The sequence below is a fragment of the Oncorhynchus nerka genome, linkage group LG27 (assembly GCF_034236695.1).
Source record: "Oncorhynchus nerka isolate Pitt River linkage group LG27, Oner_Uvic_2.0, whole genome shotgun sequence".
Classification (NCBI taxonomy): Eukaryota; Metazoa; Chordata; class Actinopteri; order Salmoniformes; family Salmonidae; genus Oncorhynchus; species Oncorhynchus nerka.
This window is the reverse complement of record NC_088422.1, coordinates 83,254,747-83,270,616: the sequence shown is the minus strand read 5'-3', so window position 1 is coordinate 83,270,616 and position 15,870 is coordinate 83,254,747. Positions and strand designations below refer to the sequence as shown.

The following is a 15,870-nucleotide window of genomic DNA, read 5'->3' as shown; positions in this document are numbered from 1 at the left end:
CTCTTTACCATTCAGCCATCAGATTTACCACCAAGGCTCCTTATAGGACACATCACTGCACTCTATACTCCTCTGTAAACTGGTCATCTGTAAACTAAGTAAAATGGTGCAGGAATAAATGGCAGCAGTTTTACGGGCACCCAACCAATTGTGCTATTATGTGTTTTTTTGCGTTATTTGTAACTTATTTTGTACATAATGTTTCTGCAACCGTAACCTACGGCAAAAAAAGAGCTTCTGGATATCAGGACATCGATCACTCACCTCGGATTAGACAAAGATTTTTTCCTTGAACAAGCAGGAAGCACACGACATTCTCCAAACACCCGACAGGGCCAACATCTCAGTTATTTGCAAGAGGAGGAGACGCAGGTATAGAAGACACAGAGCGGGAAGCATCGTGAGGACCCGCAGGAGGTGAGTGGGAAAGCGTCAATATTACTCGCCAACGTGCAATCATTGGACAATAAATTAGACGAGGTACAATCATGAATATCCTACCAACGGGACATCAAAAACTGCAATATCCTATGTTTCACGGAATCATGGCTGAATGACGACATGGATATTCAGCTAGCGGGATATACGCTGCACCAGCAAGATAGAACAGCACACTCCGGTAAGACAGGGGGGGGGTGTAGTGGAGCAGGTTGAGAGCTTCAAGTTCCTTGGTGTCCACATCACCAACAAACTAGAATGGTCCAAACACACCAAGACGGTCGTGAAGAGGGCGCGACAAAGCCTATTCCCCCTCAGGAAACTAAAAAGATTTGGCATGGGTCCTGAGATCCTCAAAAGGTTCTACAGCTGCAACATCGAGAGCATTGTGACTGGTTGCATCAATGCCTGGTATGGCAATTGTTCGGCCTCCGATCGCAAGGCACTACAGAGGGTAGTGCGTATGACCCAGTACATCACTGGGGCTAAGCTGCCTGCCATCCAGGACCTCTACACCAGGCGGTGTCAGAGGAAGGCCCTAAAAATTGTCAAAGTCCCCAGCCTACCCAGTCATAGACTGTTCTCTCTACTACTGCATGGCAAGCGGTACCGGAGTGCCAAGTCTAGGACAAAAAGGCTTCTCAACAGTTTTTAACCCCAAGCCATAAGACTCCTGAACAGGTAACCAAATGGTTACCCGGACTATTTGCATTGTGTTCCCCCCCCAACCCCTCTTTTACGCTGCTGCTACTCTCTGTTTATCTTATATGCATAGTCACTTTAACTATACATTCATGTACATACTACCTCAATCAGCCTGACTAACCGGTGTCTGTATGTAGCCTCGCTACTTTTATAGCCTCGCTAATGTATATAGCCTGTCTTTTTACTGTTGTTATATTTCTTTACTTACTTATTGTTCACCTAATACTTTTTTTGCACTATTGGTTAGAGCCTGTAAGTAAGCATTTCCCTTTAAGGTCTACCTACACCTGTTGTATTCGGAGCACGTGACAAATAAACTTTGATTTGATCTCTGTATACCCGTCGCAAGACCCACTGGTTGATGCTTATTTATAAAACCCTCTTAGACCTCACTCCCCCCTATCTGAGATATCTACTGAAGCCTCATCCTCCACATACAACACCCGTTCTGCCAGTCACATTCTGTGAAAGGTCCCCAAAGCACACACATTCCTGGGTCACTCGTCTTTTCAGTTCGCTGCAGCTAGAGACTGGAACGAGCTGCAACAAACACTCAAACTGGACAGTTTTATCTCAATCTATTCATTCAAAGACTCCATCATGGACACTCTTACTGACAGTTGTGGCTGCTTTTGTCTCTACCTTCTTTCCCTTTGTGCTGTTGTCTGTGCCCAATAATGTTTGTACCATGTTTTGTGCTACTACCATGTTGTGTTCCTTACGTGCTGTTTTGTCATGTGTTGCTGCCTTGCTATTGTTGGGTTCTGATTTCTTGACTTATGAAATGTACTTATTGATGAACTGAGGGACAGAGGGGAATGTATGATGTATATGGTGGATGCCATTAAGCTTGGAATGTACTGAGGGCAGGGAAGACTATCGCATGTGGCAGCACTGATAAGGTTGGAGAGCTGTGGATTAGTGAGGAAGGGGTCGAGGTCAGGTCACGTTAAGGGAGAAGGAACAGTTTATTGCCCATGTCACTTAATTTTCTGCCTAGCAACAGAGACGTAATGGTTAGAGAGGAGGAGATTCCACCCCAAATTGTAATATATATCACCAGTGGTGGAACCGTGTCTTTGTCTGATGCAGCTGTATTGACCCAATGGGAAAATAAACTGCAGCTTTCAGTGTCCGTCGCGTTCTTACTCTGACAATTAGAACCCAACACTTGTTGTCGTCTTAGGTCCCTCTTTATGTTGTGTTGTCTTCGTCATGATGTTGGTTTTCTCCTATATTTATATATATATTATTTTTAATCCCAGACCTCGTCCCCGCAGGGGGCCTTTTGCCTTTTGGTAAGCCGTCATTGTAAATAAGAATTTGTTCTTAACTGACTTGCCTAGTTAAATAATAAGACAGTAAATACACACACTGTACTATGCTTCCATTGGAAGGTCTCAAACTGTCCGTCTGACATCGTTTGAAACATGGGAAATCTGTGTATACTACCTTTGAGCAGGTAACACTCGCACGCACACCACACACACCCACCTGGCCATCTGTTTGTAAGCTTCCTCAGCCACAGCGAAGATGTGAGGGTCCATGTCTCCCATGTTCTGGCCACTGTACGCATTGATGATGTCACTACCGTAGATGGGAAGGTTCTCATAGGGATTAATGGCCACCAGCACAATACCTACAGGAAGAGAGGAGGAGTTGGAGTGTGTGTGTGTGTGTGTGTGTGTGTGTGTGTGTGTGTGTGTGTGTGTGTGTGTGAGACCCTTGTGTGTCTGTGTGGGCATACCACAGTATGTGTAGATGAGTTTGGAGTCGGTGAAGCGGACTTTAAGGTTGTGCAGGACGGCCGGCTCGTGGAGGTAGCTAAGAGCTGTGAGGTCATTCTCCCCCACCAGGATGTCAGGGTTCCGGAGGTGAGGAAGGTTCTTTGTCTTATCATCCAGCTTGTGCTCAATGTCCTGGACAGCACAGATTAAACAGAGACGTTATCACACACAATATATGTGTGTATCACAGGCGGCTGGTGGCAGCTTAATTGGGGAGTACGGGCTCATAGTAATGGCTGGAACAGAATAAATGGAACGTTATCAAACATTGTTTCATTGTGCTTTATACCATTCCATTTAGTCCATTCCAGCCATTATTGTAATTCGTCTCCCCCTCACCAGCCTCCTGTGGTGTGTGTGCTGAGTAGGGACCTGGTTTTATGTAACTCAGTGACATAAAAAACAGACAGTTGGTGAACATAAGCCTCACACATGTATCAAAATATGCCACCAAATGGGTCAGGTTTCTGCCCCCATTTCCTTCTGAACAGTTTATTGGACTTGGTTGACATCGAAACATGGACATGTTTTTATGATATGTATGGTGATATATTGCAGTAACTGTGTGTGTGTGTGTGTGTGTGTGTGTGTGTGTGTGTGTGTGTGTGTGTGTTTACTGTGCATCTCATCACAAATGAGAGGATGTTATGCAACCACCCAAACCTACACCACCCTTCTCCTCCTCCTCCTCCTCTCCTCCAGTACTCACCATTCCATCCTCCAGTGTGAGGTGTAGGGTGGAATCTCCATGTTTGTAGTTCTTAGTGAGCTCTGCTGACTTCCACACCTCATCTGCATCAGGGATCCACACCCGAGCAAACTGAGAGAGGAGAGGAGAAAGAAGGAGAGTGAGAAGGGAGAAAAAGGTTCTACATGACATAAAAACATACTACAGAGTGTGTTCTCCAAGTCAGAAAGCTACATAAGGCCTATATCAGCCCAGTACTGTCCCCAGACTCAATGTCTACTGCAGAGAGAACCTGCTGCTGTATCAGACTGGTACAGTGCTGACTGAGGCTGTTGTCTCTCCATGGTTGGTTGGATATCATTTCACCATCTAACATGATCAATACTGCTGGACATTCATAAAAACTCAAACCCAGTCCACATGATTCTGTGACCGATCACAACATGACAGGAATGCCTTCAGATCCCAGCCCTGTGGAACGAGCCTGTCAGCTGATCAAAGACATGTGAAAACCCAGAAACAAAAACACTGTAAAACTGACTGGGGTTGATCCCGGGTCTTCAGCCTTCCACTAGACTGCGCTGGTCCACTGAGCTAAAGCCACGGCAGTAGATCAGGAAGCTAAGTCGTCAGGTTGTAGCACGGGCAGCTAACAGAAGTCTTCAGGCCTCAGGCTCACAAGAGTGCAGTTCACAGAACCACATCCGTAACACACACGGAGGAGAGTCGACTGGTAGATCCCAGCTTTAACAGCTGCCATTAGAAAGGTCAATCAGATGGCCAATCAGTAATCTTTACATCTCACTAAGCAGCTCAATGATGATCAGCGCTACACGAAGCTTATCCTGGTTTATCCTGGTTTATCCTGGCCCATTATTACCACCAGCAGACCTGTATACACAGAACTTTCAGAGGCACACACACAGAAGGCCGGTCTGGGTCTCATTCCATAGTGCAACAATGTTTAGTTAAGAACAAATTCTTATTTACAATGGTGGCCTAGTGGGTTAACTGCCTTGTTCAGGGTCAGAATGACAGATTTTTACCTTGTCAGCTCATGGATTCGATCTAGCAACCGTTTGGGGTTACTGGCCCAATGCTCTAACCACTAGGCTACCTGCCGCCCCATGATACTGCTTGTTTGGGAAAATGGGCCTGCTTGACCTGAATACTACTGTATCCTATACACAACTGGTTCCTGTCTTTGATACTCCAACTAACGCTCTTAGAACAGTCTGTAAAATGTGTCAGAATCTCATTGGTAGGAAGGATTTACATGAAGACTGAAACCAAGCGTGTGTGTGTGTGTGTGAGCGTGAGCGCGTGTGTTGGCACTAAGACTGTTGGCACTCGGATCGGATGCGCTCATATCCTCATGACTCACCCTAACCTTCCAGCAACCCTCAGCCAACCTTCCAGGAACATTCTGTGGGAAAGTCTAATGATCTAGCTCATAGCCATATACTCACAGACAGACAGACAGACAGACAATAATCACCATTGTAGTAGGTTGCTACATATTCAGACCTACGTCATCGTCATGTCAACATGGTTTATCACTATGTAGTGGATAAGGTATTCTTGTGATGCTCCACAATGAATTGAAATTAATCTTTCACACCAGTGTTTAATACTGAAAGGTCAGAGCAGTGTGTGTGTGTGTGTGTGTGTATACAGAGGTCAGCAGAGAAAAGTGCTGACTTGACAGAACACAGTATCAGTCATCCTATAGCAGGGTTACTGAGGCTATTCTGTCGCTCTCTCATGTTCCTTCCTGGAGGAGAGCGGTTCACAGCCCAGCTCCTAGCAATGGAAAGGAGGAGTGAGGGAGTGAGAGAAAGAGTGAGAGAATGTGTGAGAGAGATGGAGAGAGTGAGAAAGAGACGGGAGGGTGAAGGTAAAAATAGCCTCACACACACACCCCACTGAGTAGCATCACCATACACCGCTGAGCACACTTCCTGATCCTCCTAATCACACACACACTTTCTGCAGCAATGAAGCATGTAAACCATTTCCTAGTCCACATTGTGAGGAGGGGGGGGGGGGTTGAGTCGTATTTATAGACAGATCCCCAGGGTTACAGTAGAGGACAGATGAAGGGTACAACTCTACCCCAAGCACACACAAACACAGACACGGACAGAGAGGAGTCAGAGGGACCCCGTCTGCTACATGGTGCTAGTGGGGGTCAGCTAGACTGGTCAACTATACAGGGGAGGAGGAGAGGGATAAGGAGGAGGATGCAGGAAGAGAAGGAGATATTATCTCCCTTGTGACATCAGCCCTCATGAGTGAAGGCGTTTCTCGTCACACACCCTCTGCTTGCCTGGTCATGACCTGGAACAGCTGATCAGAGTGGGAGAGGAAGAGCTATAGGGATTTGTGTAAGAGGGGGAGAGGAAGAGTTATAGGGATGTGTGTAAGAGGGGGAGAGGAAGAGCTACAGGGATGTGTGTAAGAGGGGAGAGGAAGAGCTACAGGGATGTGTGTAAGAGGGGGAGAGGAAGAGCTACAGGGATGTGTGTAAGAGGGGAGAGGAAGAGCTACAGGGATGTGTGTAAGAGGGGGAGAGGAAGAGCTACAGGGATGTGTGTAAGAGGGGGAGAGGAAGAGCTACAGGGATGTGTGTAAGAGGGGGAGAGGAAGAGCTACAGGGATGTGTGTAAGAGGGGGAGAGGAAGAGCTACAGGGATGTGTGTAAGAGGGGAGAGGAAGAGCTACAGGGATGTGTGTAAGAGGGGGAGAGGAGGAGCTACAGGGATGTGTGTAAGAGGGGGAGAGGAAGAGCTACAGGGATGTGTAAGAGGGGAGAGGCAGAGCTACAGGGATGTGTACGAGGGGGAGAGGAAGAGCTACAGGGATGTGTGTAAGAGGGGGAGAGGAAGAGCTATAGGGATGTGTGTAAGATGGGGAGAGGAAGAGCTACAGGGATGTGTGTAAGAGGGGAGAGGAAGAGTTACAGGGATGTGTGTAAGATGGGGAGAGGAAGAGCTACAGGGATGTGTGTATGGGGGAGAGGAAGAGCTACAGGGATGTGTGTAAGAGGGGGAGAGGAAGAGCTACAGGGATGTGTGTAAGAGGGGGAGAGGAAGAGCTACGGGGATGTGTGTAAGAGGGGGAGAGGAAGAGCTACGGGGATGTGTGTAAGAGGGGAGAGGAAGAGCTACGGGGATGTGTGTAAGAGGGGAGAGGAAGAGCTACGGGGATGTGTGTAAGAGGGGGAGAGGAAGAGCTACGGGGATGTGTGTAAGATGGGGAGAGGAAGAGCTACGGGGATGTGTGTAAGAGGGGAGAGGAAGAGCTACGGGGATGTGTGTAAGAGGGGGAGAGGAAGAGCTACATGGATGTGTGTAAGAGGGGGAGAGGAAGAGCTACAGGGATGTGTGTAAGAGTGGGAGAGAAAGAGCTACAGGGATGTGTGTATGGGGGAGAGGAAGAGCTACAGGGATGTGTAAGAGGGGGAGAGGAAGAGCTACAGGGATGTGTGTAAGAGGGGAGAGGAAGAGCTACAGGGATGTGTGTAAGAGGGGAGAGGAAGAGCTACAGGGATGTGTGTAAGAGGAGAGAGGAAGAGCTACGGGGATGTGTGTAAGAGGGGGAGAGGAAGAGCTACGGGGATGTGTGTAAGAGGGGGAGAGGAAGAGCTACAGGGATGTGTGTAAGAGGGGGAGAGGAAGAGCTACAGGGATGTGTGTAAGAGGGGGAGAGGAAGAGCTACAGGGATGTGTGTAAGAGGGGAGAGGAAGAGCTACAGGGATGTGTGTAAGAGTGGGAGAGAAAGAGCTACAGGGATGTGTGTAAGAGGGGGAGAGGAAGAGCTACAGGGATGTGTGTAAGAGGGGAGAGGAAGAGCTACAGGGATGTGTGTAAGAGGGGAGAGGAAGAGCTACAGGGATGTGTGTAAGAGGGGAGAGGAAGAGCTACAGGGATGTGTGTAAGAGGGGGAGAGGAAGAGCTACAGGGATGTGTGTAAGAGGGGAGAGGGAGAGCTACAGGGATGTGTGTAAGAGGGGGAGAGGAAGAGCTACAGGGATGTGTGTAAGAGGGGGAGAGGAAGAGCTACAGGGATGTGTGTAAGAGGGAGAGAGGAAGAGCTACAGGGATGTGTGTAAGAGGGGGAGAGGAAGAGCTACAGGGATGTATGTAGTAAGAGGGTGAGAGGACAGAGGGGTCTGCAGCAAGCAGCAGTGTGATGTAACCTTGCTTGAGGCTTTAGCTCAGTGGGCTACTGTAGAGCTAACATATGCCTGAGGCAAGCGTTCAATATGAACCTGACAAACTGTTACACACTGCAGGTCTACTCCTGGAGATGTTTAGTACTTCAGTGCCTTCCTCAGGGGCCCAGAGCAACCAGTAAGAACACCAGCAACCTTCTGACCTGGGATTTGAACCTATAGGCGAATTCCCACCCCAGTGGTTAGTTGTATTAGAGTAGTGTATACGTGTTTGGTAGCAGGGAAAGGCCAGTAGCGACTCAGGCCGGCCCATTAATCCAGGACTGACTAAGAGACTAAAGATCAACACTGTATTAACTCTGGATTTACCTCTAATCTAATCCTTACACAGAGAACTACACCTCCACTCTCTCTCTCTCTCTCTCACACACACACACATACACACAGGTTATACCAGTCCTTTCACAGCAGTGAATACGGAAAGGCTCTGAGAGATGCTACTGGTACAGTGTACTAGGGGCTAGGAGCTAGTGAGGCAGACCCAGAAGAGAGAAGAGAGGACAGGAGGGGAGAAGAGAGGACAGGAGGGGGGAAGAGGACAGGAGGGGGGGAGAGGATAGAGGGAGGGAGGGGGGGACAGGAGGGGGAGAAGAGGACAGGAGGGGGGACTGGTGGGGGAGAAGAGAGGACAGGAGGGGGGAAGAGAGGACAGGTGGGGGGGAGAGAGGACAGGTGGGGGGAGAGGACAGGTGGGGGGAAGAGAGGACAGGTGGGGGGAAGAGAGGACAGGTGGGGGGGGGAAGAGAGGACATGTGGGGGGAAGAGAGGACAGGTGGGGGGAAGAGAGGACAGGTGGGGGAAGAGAGGACAGGTGGGGGAAGAGAGGACAGGTGGGGGGAAGAGAGGACAGGTGGGGGAGAAGAGAGGACAGGTGGGGGGAGAAGAGAGGACAGGTGGGGGAGAAGAGAGGACAGGTGGGGGGAGAAGAGAGGAGAGGATGGGGAGAAGAGAGGACAGGAGGGGGGGGAGAGAGGACAGGAGGGGGAGAAGAGAAGTGTTAATACATTTGTTCATAGCCAACAGGATTATTAGAAGCAGATTAACCCTCGAAGACTGAGCTTTCACTTCATCAGTCAGATCTCTCCCTCGCTTTCACCTCCTCTCCTTCTCTCCTCTTGTTCACTCTTCCTCTGTCCTTCATTCCTTTATTTCTCCTGATCTGACAAAGCAGGACAGGCCAGACATCCACCATGTAGCTTTCACAACTCAGCATTACAGATCACTGACTGTGACTGCAGATGGAGGAGAGGAGGAGGATGAGGAGAGTTGAACTGCAGCCGGCCCTCACCCTGCAGGCCTGGTGTCTTCACTACTGCTGAGGGGGAGGATGAGGAGAGTTGAACTGCAGCCGGCCCTCACCCTGCAGGCCTGGTGTCTTCACTACTGTTGAGGGGGAGGATGAGGAGAGTTGAACTGCAGCCGGCCCTCATCCTGCAGGCCTGGTGTCTTCACTACTGTTGAGGAGGAGGATGAGGAGAGTTGAACTGCAGCCGGCCCTCACCCTGCAGGCCTGGTGTCTTCACTACTGTTGAGGGGGAGGATGAGGAGAGTTGAACTGCAGCCGGCCCTCACCCTGCAGGCCTGGTGTCTTCACTACTGTTGAGGGGGAGGATGAGGAGAGTTGAACTGCAGCCGGCCCTCACCCTGCAGGCCTGGTGTCTTCACTACTGCTGAGGGGGAGGATGAGGAGAGTTGAACTGCATCCAGCCCTCACCCTGCAGGCCTGGTGTCTTCACTACTGCTGAGGGGGAGGATGAGGAGAGTTGAACTGCAGCCGGCCCTCACCCTGCAGGCCTGGTGTCTTCACTACTGTTGAGGAGGAGGATGAGGAGAGTTGAACTGCAGCCGGCCCTCACCCTGCAGGCCTGGTGTCTTCACTACTGCGAAGGGGGAGGATGAGGAGAGTTGAACTGCAGCCGGCCCTCACCCTGCAGGCCTGGTGTCTTCACTACTGTTGAGGAGGAGGATGAGGAGAGTTGAACTGCAGCCGGCCCTCACCCTGCAGGCCTGGTGTCTTCACTACTGCTGAGGGGGAGGATGAGGAGAGTTGAACTGCAGCCGGCCCTCACCCTGCAGGCCTGGTGTCTTCACTACTGTTGAGGGGGAGGATGAGGAGAGTTGAACTGCAGCCGGCCCTCACCCTGCAGGCCTGGTGTCTTCACTACTGCTGAGGGGGAGGATGAAACACTGAAGGGCTGTAGAGCAGCAGTAAATACAACCTCCACCCCCTGGCCAGGCCTCTCTGCTCAAATGGAGAGCATCAATGGCCCTATGAGCCAACCCAATTATAATTAAACCATAAGGCCTGAGGAGTTGTGGTATATGGCCAATATACCACGGCTCAGGACTGTTCTTAAGCACGACGCAACGTAGAGTGCCAGAACACAGCCCTTAGCAAGGGTACAGTGGAGCAAAAAGTATTTAGTCAGCCACCAATTGTGCATGTTCTCCCACTTAAAAATATGAGAGAGGCCTGTAATTGTCATCATAGGTACACTTCATCTATGACAGACAAAATGAGAAAAAAAATCCAGAAAATCACATTGTAGGATTTTTAATTAATTTATTTGCAAAATATGGTGGAAAATAAGTATTTGGTCAATAACAAAAGTTTATCTCAATACTTTGTTATATACCCTTTGTTGGCAATGACAGAGGTCAAACGTTTTCTGTAAGTCTTCACAAGGTTTTCACACACTGTTGCTGGTATTTTGTCCCATTCCTCCAAGCGGATCTCCTCTAGAGCAGTGATGTTTTGGGGCTGTTGCCGGGCAACACGGACTTTCAACTCCCTCCAAAGATTTTCTATGGGGTTGAGATCTGGAGACTGGCTAGGCCACTCCAGGACCTTGAAATGCTTCTTACGAAGCCACTCCTTCGTTGCCTGGGCGGTGTGTTTGGGATCATTGTCATGCTGAAATACCCAGCCACGTTTCATCTTCAATGCCCTTGCTGATGGAAGGAGGTTTTCACTCAAAATCTCACGATACATGGCCCCATTAATTCTTTCCTTTACACGGATCAGTCGTCCTGGTCCCTTTGCAGAAAAACAGCCCCAAAGCATGATGTTTCCACCCCCATGCTTCACAGTAGGTATGGTGTTCTTTGGATGCAACTCAGCATTCTTTGTCCTCCAAACACGACGAGTTGAGTTTTTACCAAAAAGTTATATTTTGGTTTCATCTGACCATAAGACATTCTCCCAATCTTCTTCTGGATCATCCAAATGCTCTCTAGCAAACTTCAGACGGGCCTGGACATGTACTGGCTTAAGCAGGGGGACACGTCTGGCACTGTAGGATTAGAGTCCCTGGCGGTGTAGTGTGTTACTGATGGTAGGCTTTGTTACTTTGGTCCCAGCTCTCTGCAGGTCATTCACTAGGTCCCCCTGTGTGGTTCTGGGATTTTTGCTCACCGTTCTTGTGATCATTTTGACCCCACGGGGTGAGATCTTGCGTGGAGCTCCAGATCGAGGGAGATTATCAGTGGTCTTGTATGTCTTCCATTTCCTAATAATTGCTCCCACAGTTGATTTCTTCAAACCAAGCTGCTTACCTATTGCAGATTCAGTCTTCCCAGCCTGGTGCAGGTCTACAATTTTGTTTCTGGTTTCCTTTGACAGCTCTTTGGTCTTGGCCATAGTGGAGTTTGGAGTGTGACTGTTTGAGGTTGTGGACAGGTGTCTTTTATACTGATAACAAGTTCAAACAGGTGCCATTAATACAGTTAACGGGTGGAGGAAAGAAGAGCCTCTTAAAGAAGAAGTTACAGGTCTGTGAGAGCCAGAAATCTTGCTTGTTTGTAGATGACCATAATTTGCAAATTAAATTCATTAAAATCCTACAATATTGGCCATATACCACAAACCCCCGAGGTGCCTTACTGTTATTATAAACTGGTTACCAACGTAATTAGAGCAGTAAAAATACATGGTTTTGTCATACCCATGGTATATGGTCTGATATACCACAGTTGTTCAGGGCTCGAACCACCCAGTTCATTTCTGCTCCATTAAACTGTAATTTATTCATCCAAAATGGAGCCCTGCCCACTGTGTGTGTGTGTGTGTGTGTGTGTGTGTGTGTGTGTGTGTGTGTGTGTGTGTGTGTGTGTGTGTGTGTGTGTGTGTGTGTGATTAGTCTAGTCAACACTGTGAGCAGTAGAACTAATCTCGCGGTAACTGCGGCCCCCTCATCACATGACCCGGTTCATCACATGACAGAGCCTCATGTGAGAAACTGCTGCTTTTCTGTTTAACCACAGAGTTTCTAAAACATCTTTGGTTTAATGCTCCCCAGTACACACCTCAGCAAAGACACAGGAGGAAGAGGAGGAGAGGAGGGGGGAGGAGAGGGGCAAATGTAGGAATCTTGGGGAAAACCGATGTTGATGAAAATCCCTGATTTCCTGGGAAACATTACCTTGAGCGCTCGTTCGCCCTCTTTCCCTCCCCATCTCATTACCCCATCCCTCGCTCTCTCCATCCCCCCCTTCCTCTCTCCATCCCCCCTTCCTCTCTCCATCCCCCCTTCATCTCTGCTCTCAATACCGACAGTGTCAACCCATAGTGTCTGTCTTACAGTAACTTCTCTGTCTAATCCCATTAGTTACCATGCAAACATTTAGCAAACAGGAGGACAGTATAGCGGCCCTGACTCCGACAGCACAGCGGCTCTGACTACGACAGCACATCGGCCCCGACAGCACATCGGCCCCGACTACGACAGCACAGCGGCCATGACTACGACAGCACAGGGGCCCCGACTACGACAGCACAGGGGCCCCGACTACGACAGCACAGGGGCCCCGACTACGACAGCACAGCGGCCATGACTACGACAGCACAGGGGCCCCGACTACGACATCACAGCGGCCATGACTACGACAGCACAGCGGCCCCGACTACGACAGCACATCGGCCCCGACTACGACAGCACATCGGCCCCGACAGCACAGCGGCCCCGACTACGACAGCACAGCGGCCCCGACTACGACAGCACAGCGGCCCCGACTACGACAGCACAGCGGCCCCGACTACGACAGCACAGCGGCCCCGACTACGACAGCACAGCGGCCCCGACTACGACAGTACAGCGGCCCCGACTACGACAGCACAGCGGCCCCGACTACGACAGCACAGCGGCCCCGACTACGACAGCACAGCGGCCCCGACTACGACAGCACAGTAGCCCTGACTACGACAGTACAGTAGCCCTGACTACGACAGTACAGTAGCCCTGACTACGACAGTACAGTAGCCCTGACTATGACAGTACAGTAGCCCTGACTATGACAGTACAGTAGCCCTGACTACGACAGTACAGTAGCCCTGACTACGACAGTACAGTAGCCCTGACTACGACAGTACAGTAGCCCTGACTATGACAGCACAGTAGAGAGTTCCCAGTGTATAATAGCGTATAACGGGGTATGACAGAAGGAAGGTATGTAGGTATGATAATCTAGATAGTGCTCCTAACTGTCTGAAACAGTCTTGTTGGGCAGCCCTCTGTTGTTCCTGTGTTGGCTGAAGTACCAAGGCCTACTGGAACACTCATGGTGGTAGCATCCCAAATAGCACCCTATTCCTTATAAAGTACACTACTTTTGATCAGAGCCCTTTGGGTGCCATACAGGGTTCCATTCAGGATGCAGTTCAACAGACAAACAACCCTTCCTGGTACAGGAGAGACAGGGGAGTTTGGACACTAGTTAGGACACCAGATCAGTGCAGACCAGGGTGTGTCTGACCTCCATGTTGTCTCCAACTCACAGAGCTACTGGACAGGCCACGCTCTCACACACAGGCCTGAAACGTCCTACTACAACACAATAGAGAAATAACCAAACCAAGCCAAATGAAAGGAAGTGAACTTACTTTGACAAACATATAATCCAACTCCTGATTCTCGTTCATCTTCACGCCTCAGCAGATCCCAGAGCCTTATCTTAAACTTTGCCCCCCTCCTCTTCACCTCCCAGCCCAGCCCACACACACACACACACACACACACACACACACACACACACACACACACACACACACCTTGCAACACACTCCCTGCCACACACCTGGCCAGCAGAGGGAGGTGAATCGATTAGAGTGATGGTTATAGCGTTGCGGACAGATGAAATATTCCCATTGTGTCTGACAGCGATCAGGACTCTGTCTCTCTCCCTCTGCCTTCTACTTTGCTCTGGTCCAACCCTGTCATTGAACAACCCAGATTTCAGCCAAACAGCCCAGCTCCCGCCCTCCCAGCCCAGACTACCACCCCTCAGTCACATGAGAATGGAGGCAGACAAAAACTCGCTCAAACACACATTCGAGCTGGGACGAAGAACCAGAAATTATCGACACCGACCAAACCAACCACTTATGTGGACATTTGGATTATATTGTTCATTATGATAAATAACCTATAGGCCCCTACTAGAGAAGTGTGAAGTTTGAAATTAAATACGTTTGCTAATAGTAGTTAAGGGAAATATTTTTTTAAATAACTGTGGTGCACATAATGTTATAAACTTGTCGTTCTGGTGATAATTCAGTCAATTTATTGTGATATGAATTTTGGTCCATATCGCCCAGCTCTACACACACACACTCCTTCACTCACACACTATCTGTCCGTCCGTCCGTCTGTATTTGAGAGTGGAGCAGCAGGATGTCATCTAGATCGCACTGTGGACACGACTTCTCCGCTCAATTACCATAACAGAGTTACCGTGGTAATCTGATGCACATGTCCCATATCAGCGTCAGAGGAAAACACAGACATACAATTATGAAATGGTCCAGCAGTTTGTCTTACCAGCTGACCTGATCAGTAGCATGAGGAAAGTGTGTTTAGCTTTGAGCTGAGAGATGCTGTATTCTTCTCTGAGTTACTAAATGACTGTTCTCTCCCTAATGCCCTTTAGGCTAAACCTGACTGACTACTGGAGCCTACTACAGCCTGATGACTAGATACACTCTGTTCACCAACCCGTGACAGCAGAGATGTCATTTTAATGCTGTCAAAATGACAAGACATTTTTCTATAGTGAAAATGAATGAGCTGCCATTCATTCCAACAGAATAAAGTCACGCTGTAAGCTAGACCTAAACTTAACCCTTTGTGTTGTGGGTTTGGTGCTGGCAACAGCAGAATTATTATTATTGGTACTGGCAACAGCAGAATTATAGTTACTGGTACTGGCAACAGCAGAATTATTATTATTGGTGCTGGCAACAGCAGAATTATAGTTATTGATGCTGGCAACAGCAGAATCATAGTTATTGATACTGGCAACATCAGAATTATAGTTATTGGTGCTGGCAACAGCAGAATTATAGTTATCAAATCAAATCCAATTTTATTTGTCACATACACATGGTTAGCAGATGTTAATGCGAGTGTAGCGAAATGCTTGTGCTTCTAGTTCCGACAATGCAGTAATAACCAACAAGTAATCTAACTAACAATTCCTAAACTACTGTCTTATACACAGTGTAAGGGGATAAAGAATATGTACATAAGGATATATGAATGAGTGATGGTACAGAGCAGCATAGGCAAGATACAGTAGATGGTATCGAGTACAGTATATACATATGAGATGAGTATGTAAACAAAGTGGCATAGTTAAAGTGGCTAGTGATACATGTATTAAATAAGGATGCAGTCGATGATATAGAGTACAGTATATACGTATGCATATGAGATGAATAATGTAGGGTAAGTAACATTATATAAGGTAGCATTGTTTAAAGTGGCTAGTGATATATTTACATCATTTCCCATCAATTCCCATTATTAAAGTGGCTGGAGTTGAGTCAGTGTCAGTGTGTTGGCAGCAGCCACTCAATGTTAGTGGTGGCTGTTTAACAGTCTGATGGCCTTGAGATAGAAGCTGTTTTTCAGTCTCTCGGTCCCAGCTTTGATGCACCTGTACTGACCTCGCCTTCTGGATGATAGCGGGGTGAACAGGCAGTGGCTCGGGTGGTTGATGTCCTTGATGATCTTTATGG

General features: G+C 48.6%; 1 protein-coding gene across 1 annotated transcript in view; it reads right to left on the bottom strand.

The window, feature by feature from the left end:
- myo5aa (myosin VAa) overlaps positions 1 to 13,821 on the bottom strand; it is an 86,838-nt gene extending 73,017 nt beyond the window's left edge. Inside the window, exons 1-4 of the mRNA XM_065012085.1 lie at positions 13,735 to 13,821; positions 3,640 to 3,750; positions 2,891 to 3,062; positions 2,638 to 2,782 (exon numbers count right to left, since the gene is read on the bottom strand). Of these exons, the coding sequence (XP_064868157.1) occupies positions 2,638 to 2,782; positions 2,891 to 3,062; positions 3,640 to 3,750; positions 13,735 to 13,773 (467 nt within the window). The 5' untranslated portion in view covers positions 13,774 to 13,821. The remainder of the gene's footprint in view (positions 1 to 2,637; positions 2,783 to 2,890; positions 3,063 to 3,639; positions 3,751 to 13,734) is intronic.
- Positions 13,822 to 15,870: the final 2,049 nt, after the last annotated feature.